The 12,115-nt window shown below is 39.6% G+C and overlaps 1 protein-coding gene across 1 annotated transcript in view; it reads left to right on the top strand.

Annotated features, from left to right (window-relative positions):
• PGM5 (phosphoglucomutase 5) overlaps window positions 1–12,115 on the top strand; it is a 189,447-nt gene that overhangs the window by 28,366 nt on the left and 148,966 nt on the right. The window contains exons 5-6 of the mRNA XM_077907901.1: window positions 4,702–4,892; window positions 5,739–5,893. Coding sequence (XP_077764027.1) covers window positions 4,702–4,892; window positions 5,739–5,893 — 346 coding nt within the window. The remainder of the gene's footprint in view (window positions 1–4,701; window positions 4,893–5,738; window positions 5,894–12,115) is intronic.

Below are 12,115 nucleotides of genomic sequence, written 5' to 3'. Positions count from 1 at the left end.
AATGTTATAATAATTTAAGGTGTGCAACATAGTGATTTGACAGCTCTACATGTTATGCTCTGTGCACCATGAGTCTAGTAGCTACCATCTGTCACCATACAATGCTATTATAATACTATTGACTCTATTTCCTATCCTGTATCTTTCGTCCCCATTACTTGTTCATTCTGTAACTGGAATCCTGGATCTCCCACTCTCCTTCCTCCATTTTGCCCATCCCCTTGATCCCTCTCCCTCTGGCACTTTCTCTCTTGATGCAAATGAAAATAGTGGTGAACAAATGAGTTGGAGCCTATTTGGGAAGGATAGTTAACTGTAATCATTTAAAAAAATCTATTTTGGGATCCCTGGGTGGCGCAGCGGTTTGGCGCCTGCCTTTGGCCCAGGGCGCGATCCTGGAGACCCGGGATCGAATACCACGTCAGGCTCCCGGTACATGGAGCCTGCTTCTCCCTCTGCCTATGTCTCTGCCTCTCTCTCTCTCTCTCTGTGACTATCCTAAGTAAGTTAAAAAAAAATTAAAATAAAAAGAAAACTAAAAAAATCTATTTTGATAAAAAAGTATATTTTGATCAGTGTACATGCATATAATTTAAACAGTCAAGTAGTTAAAAGTTCATTATAAAAAAGTCTACCCCTCTGTTCCCCCCAATTTTCTACAAAGGGAACTTTTTTTTAAATAACAGTTTTAACTTTTTTTGGGGGAAGTATATATCTCCCTATTACTAAATACTATGAATGTACTGAGTTTCAGTTTGGGTCTTACTGACTTGACGATGGAAGATGAGGTCATAGCTTTTTTTCACCCTCTCCATTCACTAAATCCAAGCACACTTCTCTCAACTAATTATATTCTGATTTTGATGAGATCAGTATGCAGTGTCTATATCATCAGATCCCTGCTAAGCCGTGCAACATACTATAGTTATATTTTCTCACAGAAAATTTTAATTTTCTTCATCTTGTTTTCTCATTGCTTAGTTTTCATTAGATGGATTTACCAGTATTAGCCCCCATACTCTCTAGGGGTCTAAGTCCTCCTGCCTTGTGTTCCTGGAAATCTCTGATCTGCTCTGTTCTGCTCTGCACTGGTTGTTCTCTGAGTTGCTCTTATCATCATTCTAGATATTCTCTGTACAATTTCTGGTGTTGGCTATCCTTATTTCTGGATCCTTTGTCTTCCATTTTTGTGATTTACTCCTGTGTTTTGGAGGAACCCATTCTCCAGGAGCTCTGAGAGAAAATTGATGGGAAGTAAATGTGTTTAGTTATTGCATATCTGAAAATGCCTTTTTTTTCTCCTTGCTCTTAACTGATATTTATCTGGATACAGAAATCTAAGATGAATATTATTTTTCTTTAGAAGTTTGAGGGCATTGCCACATTACCTTATAGCCATCATATTGAACTTGAGAAGTCTGATGCTATTCTGATTTTAGTTCATGGTATGAAATCTTTCTTTTTTCTTCTCTGGAGACTTTAGGGCCTTTGGTTTATTATCAGTGTTTCTTCCTTTTGGAAAGATGAGTCTTACTGTGGGGCTATTTTCCTCTATTATGCTGGGAACTTGGGGGATCCTCTTAATCTGGAAACTTGCATCCTTAAATCCTGGGAAATTTTCTTGTATTACTTCTTGAGTTATTTCCTCTATTATTGTCTCTTTTTCTTTTTTTTTTTTTTATTGTCTCTTTTTCTTTCCAGAATGGTTATTGCTTAAGTATTGAACGTACTGGATTAATTCCTTAGTTATCCCTATTCTCTCCTCTGCCCTCACCACCCATTTTCCTTTTCTTTGTTTTGTGCTGTGTTCTGAGATTTCCTCAACTTTATCTCCAGGTCCTTCCATTATGTTTTTCAGTTCCATATCATATTTCTAATTTCCTAAAACTTTTTTCTTTTCCAAATAATCTCTCTCTCTCTTTTTTAGAGGTTATACAAGCATGCATGGGAGTTGGGGAGAGGGGTGGTGGGAGAGGGAGAGAGAGAATCTTAAGCAGGCTCCATGGCCAGCTGGAGCCTGACATGGAAATCAATCACAGGATCCTGAGATCATAACCTGAGCTGAAATAAAAAGTTGGATGTTTAACTGATTGAACTACCTAGGCACCCCCAAATAATCACTTTTTAAAATATTCATGTTTCATGAATGCCATATTTTAAAAAATAAGTCAGGTTTACTGAGATATAATTTATATGCAGTAAAACTGACATCTTTTAGGCATGCAGTTTGATGAGGTTTGATAAGCATATATATACATGTAATGACTATTGACAATGTAGATATAGAATATTGCTCTCTTTCAAGTTCCTTGTGGCCCTTTGTAATCATACCCCACATCTTAACTCCTAGCTCCTGGCAATCACTCTTCTGCTTTTGCCTGCATAATTTTGCCATTTTCTGTAAAACTACCTAAATCAAAGCATAAATATGTAGCCCTCTTCTTCAGGCTACTTTCACTCACATAAAGTTTTAGAGATGGGTTCATGGTGTTGACCATATCAATAGTGATTTCTTGTTACCACTGAGTATTTCATGGAATGGATGTACTACAGTTTGTTTATCTATTCATCAGTTGAAATAATTATGGTTATTTCTAGGGTTTGACTACTACAAACAAAGTTGTCATAAACATTTGTGAATAAGTCTTTATAGGCTACATGATTTTGTTTGTCTTAGATAAATACCTAGGACTGGGATTGCTGAACCATAGGTCAAGTCCACATTTCACTTTAAAAGAAACTGCCAAGCTCTTGTCCAAATTGGCTGTACCATTTGCACTGCTAATAGTGTATGAGGGCTTCAGTTTTTCCATGTCCTCACCAACACTTGGCATTGTCAGTCTTTTTAATTTTAGCCATTCTACCATATCTTGTTGATTTCTATTAAAATATTACTGATGTATATTTTATTTTTTTAAAGATTTTATTTATTTGAGAGAGAGAGCATGCACAAGTTGGGGAAGGAGCAGAGAGAGAGGGAGAAGCAGGCTCTCCACTGAGCAGGGAGCTCAATGAGGGACTCGATCCGGGGACCCTGGGATCCTGACCTGAGCTGAAGGAGATGCTTAACTGACTGAGCCACCGAGGTGCCCCTATTAATGTATATTTTAAAAGTTTTCTTCACCCTATATGGTTTCTTTTTTTTTTAAGATTTATGTATTTATTCATAAGAGACACACAGAGAGAGGCAGAGACACAGGCAGAGGGAAAAGCGGGCTCTGTATGGGGACCCTGATGCGGGACTCGATCCCAGATCCCGGGATCATGCCCTGAGCCAAAGGCAGATGTTCAACCGCTGAGCCACCCAGGTGTCCCCTCCCTGTATAGTTTCTGTTTCTTCCAGGTTGCTCTTTATTCTTTTTGTTTTGGTCTCACATTGACTGAATTTTTCAAAAGTTTGGCAATCCTTGGCTGTCTGGCATGTTTGAGAATGGGGCACTGAAAATTTTGTTAGGAGGTCTGAGCCCATGTGTAGCACTCATCCTCCATGGCTTTACTCTAAGGTCATCTGGTTGGGCTGTTTTGTTCTTTCTTATTGCCCCAATCATATTCCCCAGAAAAGGATCTTTCAGGTTCTTGCCCTAGCATTATCTGGCCTAGAGGGAAGACAGCTTCTCTTTTTTAACAGTTTGAGCAGTATATCTGGTTTTGAGCCTCACTGCCTTGTTTGTACTGTATATCCATCCTCCAATCAATCACTCTGGCTGAGGGATGGAAGATGTTGATTGGGCAGACTTAGGTCACCTTCTCAGCCTTGGGGCAAGTGGGATTTAGCCATATCCACCTGATAAGAACTAAGATGGGGAAGGAATTTATTCTCTAGAGGAAACCCAAAGTATTGCTACTAGAGGAAGGGGAAATAAGTGCTGGACAGCAATGTTCTTTGTGTCTGCAATCATTTTAACTCTACCAACTATATAATTAGATGCTGTAAACCACTGAAGTATATAAAACTAAGCATGTTTTACAAAATAAGTGCTAAGGAGTGGTATTTTCCGGTTCAACACACATTTATGGAGCGCCTAAATAAATTCCTGTGTTAGGAACAGAATCATCATATGTTAGGAACAAAAACATCATAATCAAGGGATGCAAAGCACATAGTTTCTGCATTATTGGGCTCTTAATACAATAGCAGCATGAGTCAAATCTATAGGTGAGTGAGTGAGTGAGTGATGGTAAGACTGGTGCTATGTAATGTATATTTATGAAATAATTAGGTCCAATGGCTTACAAGAAGAAACTACCACAGGTAAAGTTTCAAGAAGGAGGTAGCATTTCTGGAGGATCTGCATTTCTTAGAAAGAATATAAATTAGATAGAGATGGGGAGTAGAGATGCCACCCAAATGGAAAGGACATTATAAACAAGGGAATGGAGCCTGAGGTAGAACTTACAGCACATTTAGGGACCACTATGTAATCCTGTTGGCTGAAATATATGTAAAGCATTGCTTTCCATTTAATTTTCACTGATACAACACAACCCTCAAACAGTGAACATCTTTTGATTTTGCCTGTCAGGCATGCTAGATACTCAATGGATAGTAGTTGAAGTAAGTGTTACTCTGTGTTGTGTCTTGAAAGGGCTTGTAGAATTTTTTTTCTCTCTGCTATTAAATGGCCTTTCTTGTTCTAACCAGAACAGAACACACTTGTGGGTTTCTGCAAAGATTTCATATTGCTGCATATTTCTTTTCAGTTATGGGACCCTACGTGAGAAAAGTCTTGTGTGATGAGCTGGGAGCTCCAGCCAATTCTGCAATAAACTGTGTCCCCCTGGAAGATTTTGGAGGGCAGCATCCTGACCCAAACCTGACATATGCAACAACCCTTCTGGAAGCAATGAAAGGAGGAGAATATGGATTTGGAGCTGCATTTGATGCTGATGGGGTAAGTAGGAATGTTTCCTGCCTTCTAACCCTTTTACCATATCATAAGCCAAGCATTGGAAGCCAGAGAATTCATGGGGCTGGCTGACATGTATGCAGCATTTGAACCCTAATTGGCTCCGCATCTGCTCTTCTTTTTACTGGCTCTCCTGTACTGCAATTAAACAGCCTTTATGTTTCTTAGTTCCAGAGTGCATTATGTTATTAAAAGGTTATTTCTTTTAAAAAATACTCATGCAATAAATCTTTATTTATAGTTGGTTTTGTTAAAACTGCATTAAGGAGCTAGGTTAGGTAGGTAGTTCAACAATAATTCTTGTTCTCTATTATATTTTGGGGAAAGTATGAGATAAGTATATGGAGACTACTGAAGCCTGAGGTAGTCATCCACCTTTCAACAGGTGGGATACATTCTTAACAGTGTCAAGGTCCTGGGCCCTACAGTACTCAGGAATGAACTTATTTATTTAGTTAGTTAAAAAAAAGATTTTGTTTATTTGATTGAGAGAAAGAGAGAGCAAATACAAGTAGGTGGAGTGGCAGGCTGGGGGAGAGGGAGAAGCAGGCTCCCTACTGAGCAGAGAGCCCGATGTAGGACTCGATCCTAGGACTGGGATCATGACCTGAGCCGAAAGCAGACGCTTAACCAACTGAGCCAACAACTGCTGAGCACCACTATACTCAGGAATTTAAAATAAGGCTTCCCATGTCCTCTTTGGCTTCATTCAAGTTGTTTTAGATTGTTGAAATACAGAATGGCAGTAAAGTAGCTTGTGATGATTATGGGAATGGCATTGCCAGCAGCACATGCCTCTGTCCGATCATTTTCACGCTTTCCTTCTGACAGGACCGTTATATGATCCTAGGCCGAAATGGCTTCTTTGTGAGCCCTTCCGACTCCCTGGCCATCATTGCTGCCAACCTCCCTTGCATTCCATATTTCCGTCAGATGGGGGTCCGAGGGTTTGGGAGGAGTATGCCCACCAGCATGGCCCTGGACAGGTAAGCAATGATATCACCGTGAAAAACTGTGTGGTAGGTTTCTGACATCAGTGTCTCCTTTGTCATTAGCTGTAGCTCATTCTCCCCTCCTCCGGTGGGAATGGTTGGAAGTATGAGAACTTAGAGGCATGTATAGTGCACTTGGTATGGAGCATGGAGAATCTGGCGGCCTGAACTCCATTCTTGGTTCTGCCTCTTAGCTGTGGGAACTCGAGAGACTTATTTGATCTCTGAGCCTCATTCTTTTTTTGCCATTCTTTTTAATTTTAGCAATGCTAGTGTGTGCAAAATATTATTTCCTTTTTAAAAAATGGAAGTGTCATTAACATACAGTGTTCTGTTAGTGTCAGGTGTACAATGTGATTTCAACATCTGTACATTACTCGGTGCTCATCATGATGAGTGTGCTTTTTGATTCCCTCCTCCCTCCCTCCCTCCCTCCCTCCCTCCCTCTCTCTCTCTCTCTCTCTCTCTTCTTTCTTTCTTTCTTTCTTTCTTTCTTTCTTTCTTTCTTTCTTTCTTTCTTGATTTTATGTCACAAGCTACGCAGAGACAGAGAGAAGCAGAGACACAGGCAGAGGGAGAAGCAGGCTCCATGCAGGGAGCCTGACTTCGGACTCAATCCTGGGTCTTCAGGGTCACACCCTGGGGTGAAGGCAGTGCTAAACCACTGAGCCACCTGGGCTGCCCCCTTCACCTTTCCCACCCATCACCCCACCAACCTTCCCTCTGGTAACCATCACTTTGTTCTCTGCTTTTAAGAGTCGGCTTTCTGTTTGTCTCTTGTTTTCTTTCTTTCTTTCTTTCTTTCTTTCTTTCTTTCTTTCTTTCTTTCTTTCTTTCTTTCTTTCTCTCTTTCTTTAAAACAATCTAAAATGATTATTTAATTCAATCGAAGCATATCAGTAGTTTCTTAACATTTTTCATTAAATGGTAAAAATATATATGCATTATTAAAATTAGAAATCGCAGATAAACAAAAAGTAGAAAACAAGTTATAATATGCAGTGGTAATCAATTTTGCTATATATATTTCCAGTATTTCTCTTTTTTTCTTACTTAGGAATTTTAATGCAAAAATCCTTAATAAAAGCAAACAGAATCCAAAACATGTGCTCAAATGAGATTTACTCTAGTAATACAAAAATAATTCAATATTAAGAAACCCATTATTATAATTTATTATAGTAATATAAGTAAGGGCAAAAGTGATGATTTTCTTGTTTTATTTCTTAAATTCCACATATGAGTGAAATCATATGGCACTTGATTTTCTTTGATCGACTTACTTCACTTGGCATTATATCGTATTATATTTAATAGCTGAGTAACACTCCATTTATATGTATACCACTTCTTCTTTATCCACTCATTTGTGGATGGACACTTGGGTTGCTTCCATATCTTGGCGCTTATAAATAATGCTACAATAAATATAGAGGTGTTGGGCAGCCCTGGTAGTTCAGCGGTTTGGTGCTACCTTCAGCCTAGGGCATGATCCTGGGGACCCAGAATCAAGTCCCATGTCGGGCTCCCTGCATGGAGCCTGCTTATCCCTCTGCCTGTGTCTCTGCCTCTCTCTCTGTGTGTGTCTCTCATGAATAAATAAATAAAATCTTCTAAATAAATAAATAGGTGCATGTATCTTTTCAAATTAGTGTTTTCATTTTCTTGGAGTAAACACACAATAGTGGAATTACTGGATCATATGGCAATTGCATTTTCAATTTTTTTGAGGAACCTCCATACTGTTTTCCACAGTGGCTGCATCGATCTCCATTCCTATCAACAGTGTGTGAGGGTTCCTTTTTCTCTCAGCTGTGGCACCCCAGCTGCCCAGGTCTCCAGGTGACAGCTCCCTGGGGGAGCCTATGCTGGCCAAGCCCTCAAACCTCAAGTCCTCCCTCTTGTTTCATGTTGTCCTTGGTCCCATCTTCAGGAGGGAGGAGATGAGACTGGACAAGGATGAGTAGAGGCGCCCACAGCACAGTCTCCACACCAGGAAGTGGAGCCTTCATGGGAAGAATGAGAAGGCAGGACAAGGGATCCATTCCTCTTTTTGCCTGCCTGTGGGCTAGTGGGCTGACCACTGGCCAAGCCTTCCCCTGGGGGTGGAGTGCAAATGAAGCTTCTCAGGCAGTGGAGCAGGGCATGGGCTCTAGGCCATTCTGCTCCAGGCCTCAGGAGAGAAGACAAAAGAGGAGCATGAGGTTGTCCAGACAGGAGGAGCCAGAGAAGTTGGGGCAGATGCTTCAGGCAGTTGAATAAAGGGTGTGCACTTGTCTGTTGCCCTCTGAGAACCTCTGCTCTCAGCCAACACCTCAGGAGTCCTCATGAGCTCTCCAGGGCTTCCCAGGCCTGCTCCTCAACCTTTGGCTTCTGTGACTAGGGGTGCTGCTCCTCCTAGGAGGTGTTGTGATGTACAGGTTTCTCTCGCCACCTCATATAGATTTAATCGATCTTGATTTTTTTTTTTTTTTTTTTTAGTGGAACTTCATCTTTCTCCTAAAGATTCTCAGGGATTAAGGCTGAAACTGGAGCTCCACTTCAAGCTTCTTACCCATTTTTAACAAGTAGAGCCCATCCTTTGGCATGCTTACACTCAAATTCCCTTGGTATCAATTTGACATTTACATGCTTTTGCTGGCCTCTCTCTATAATGCAAGTGGCATTTGGGTGTTGACACTAGCTGAGTTGAAGGGGCATTGTGGACACAGTCTAATCACTCTGTGGTTCAGGATCATCTAGAGAAACCAGTCCCGTATTGCTTATATCCTGGCAATCTTTGTACACTTTGACTCTGAATGCAGCCAGTGTGTTAAGACCCTGGGTGTCAGCAGCTTGTTGAGAAGGAGACCTTTCGGAAGAGGGAAATAATGCAAAATCTGATGGGATGGGCTGGAGAGGCATCTCTTGAACCTCACTCTGAGATTCCTTGAGTCTTTGATATCCACTCTAAGCAGTGGCTGGCTGTTTGTGGTTCCATTTTGATGAAGGTAAGGGGAAAAGCGCTTTGCACAGGCCTCAAAAGTAAAAAAGATACTGTAGTCCTTAAAACAAACGCCCCAAATGCACACATATCTTGGGAGGCTCCTGCCAAGCGAAACTTGTGTTGAAATTTTCTCTTTTCTTTTGGCTGAGATTTGCATCATTGTAATAGCTAGTGATGTTGAACTCATTTTCATATGCTTATTCTCCATTTGTGTAACTTTTTTTGTTATAGCTATTCATAATGCATTTGCTCAATTAAAAAATTAGGTTGTCTTTTGTTATTGACTTATAGAAGTTCTTTATATATTCTGGATAATGTCTTTTGTCTGATATATGTATTGCAAATATTTGCTCCTGGCTTCTTGCTTGCCTTTTCATATAGTTAGTGGTGCCTTTTGATGACCAGATGTTTTACATTTTGATGAAGTTTAGTTTATTAATATTTTCTTGTATAGTTAGTGTGTACTTTTTGTTCTCTGCAAGAAGTCTCTGCTTACCCAAAAGTCAGAAACATGTGTTCCCTAGAATTGTTATAATTTTAATTTTCACATTTCAGTCTATGATGATTTTGAATTAATTTTCGTGTATGGTGAAAGGCAGAGAGGAAGGTTTACTTCTTCCTAAATCCAATTGTTCCAACCTTGTTCATTGAAAAGAATTTTCTTTTCTTTTTTTTAAGATTTTATTTATTTATTCATGAGACACACACACACACACACAGAGAGAGAGAGAGGCAGAGACACAGGCAGAGGGAGAAGCAGGCTCCATGCAGGGAGTCTGATGTGGGACTCGATCCTGGGTCCCCAGGATCATGCCCTGGGCTGAAGGCGGTGCTAAACTGCTGAGCCACCCGGGCTGCCCATGAGAAGACTTTTCTTTCCCCTTGGTACCTTTGTTAAAAATAAGTTGGCTGTATGTGTTTGGGTCTATTTCAGGATTCTCTATTTTCTTTCATTGATCTTTTTTCCTATCCTTATGCCAATATTACACTGACTTGATTATTAAACTTTTAAAGTCGTACTGAAATCAGATCCCCCAAGTGTTTTTTTCTTCTTGGCCAAATTTAAAAAGATGATACATCCTTGGTCTTTTGTATTTCTATACACATTTCAAATCAGCTTGTCAATATCTACCAGTTGTTACAGTTTTGATTGGAATTGGGTGGAATTATAGAATAATTTGAGAAGAATTGCATTTCAATAATACTGAGCTCTCCAGTTCATGAATGTGGTTTATCTCTTCATTTTAGTTTTCTTCAGTTTCCCTTACATACTTTGTAGTATAATTTCTCTTATGTATATTTTGTGGTTTGCTGTAGAGGTTGCACACATTTTTTATTGAATTTATTTCTGAGTATTTTTTATGTTTCTGATGCTATGATAAATGGAATAGTTTTATAAGTTTAATTTCCAGTTGTGTGCTGCTAACAGTTGAAAATACAACTGGTTTCTGTAACTTGACCTTGGATTCTTCGACCAGGAAGAGTCTTTTGGATGACCCCACTTTACTTCTCCCTTAGGCTTATGGTGATGATCCAACCTCAGTGCAGGGCAGCACCAAAGAGTAGGCTATATTATTGCAATTAATTTTTGTATATGGTGAAAGCAGGGAGAAAGGTTTACTTCTTCCTAAATCTAATTGTTCCAACCTTGTTCATTGAAAAGAATTTTCTTTTCTTTTTTTAAGATTTTATTTATTTATTCATGAGACACACACACACACACACACACACACACACACACACACAGAGGCAGAGACACAGGCGGAGGGAGAAACAGGCTCCATGCAGGGAGCCCAACATGGGACTCAATCCCACATTGAAAAAATGAATTTTTTTTCCATTTGCCTTTGCTCATAACCTTCCTTAAAAAAAAAGAAAAAAAAAAGGATTCAGTAAAACTGTGAATAGTGCAAAATTGAGCCATCTTTAGACATTGAGGACTCAGGGTCATACAGAAACCTGATTACTATGTAGGTTACTTAATATTATGGGAATGTATTTAATAGTACTTTTCCCTTACTTACACAGGATATTAAAAAGTAGAAAGAAGTTGGGTACATCTGATTTCACTTGATCTTTGCACGAATTTAGTGGGTAATTGGGGAGGCATTATTCTCATCATCTTTTTTTTTTATTTTTTATTCTCACCATCTTAAAGATATTGAATCAAGTATCAGAGAGGCTAAGTGACTTGTACAAAGTTATACAGCTAATCAGAAAGTGACCCAGGATTTGAAACTAGGTCTTCTAGTTTACAATTGCATCTGCCCAGTAACTACCACTAGATCAAGATGATCCCTGAGAAACTAGTGGAGAATATTGCCCAACTCTCCTGGGGGATAGCCAGCAACTTTCCAAATGCTGGCCAGGAGAGGCAGGTTTCATTCTGACAACAAAAACCATTTGTCCTCTTTTCTCCCGGACATTTCCTGGTGGTTCTTGATTTCACTTTGTCCCCTCCCTCCCAATAAAACTCTGTTTCAGTCGGAAACCGGAGTCCTTGCTTAGAAATTTCACAAAGAGCTTGTTCTGATATGTAAGTGACCATTTAAAAGGATTATTCATGCTTGCTGGTTGGGATCCAGAATCCTGTGGGGCTCTGACGTGGTGATTTGTTTTGGGTATTTGATCTGTTGTGTAGTTCCCAGGTGGATTCTCATGATGGACACTTTATGAGCTTCTTTTTTCTTTGGTAAAATAAATACAGCTTCAAACTTTTATCTTAACCATGGTTTGCCATATAAGTTTTATTTTTTTTTATGAAAAAAATTATTGGAATGTGCCCTTTAGTGCCAGGACCCAGAAGAATGACAACTCAGTAGTTGAGATGCATTAAATGGTGCACTTGCCTAAACTCTTGGGATTCCGAATCAGAGGTGGGTGTGAGGGGCCTGCACCCTTGAAACTGATGAATTATTCAGGCAAAATTTCATTGTTTGCAGATAATCATTGCTCCCTGAGGGAAGACTTTCAGTTTCTTTAATTTCTACTCTTACAGTGTCACTGAAACAAGGATTCCATTTACTTCAGAATAATACAGTTTCAGCCTTGAAAATGGCATTCTTTTTAAGCTTTGTCACTCTGAATGTGCCTGATTTGTAGTTGCAGAGAAGTCGGTGTTGCTGAAATCATTTTAGTTCAAATGATTTGAGAAGTAAAGCACATTCAAAGTAGATTTGTGGCCCGAGGTCTGTCTCCACCCCATGCAGAAGTATTAAATAATCCTCTGT

The sequence above is a fragment of the Canis aureus genome, chromosome 1, assembly GCF_053574225.1.
Source record: "Canis aureus isolate CA01 chromosome 1, VMU_Caureus_v.1.0, whole genome shotgun sequence".
NCBI classification, from domain to species: Eukaryota; Metazoa; Chordata; class Mammalia; order Carnivora; family Canidae; genus Canis; species Canis aureus.
This window is presented reverse-complemented; position numbering and strand designations above follow the sequence as displayed.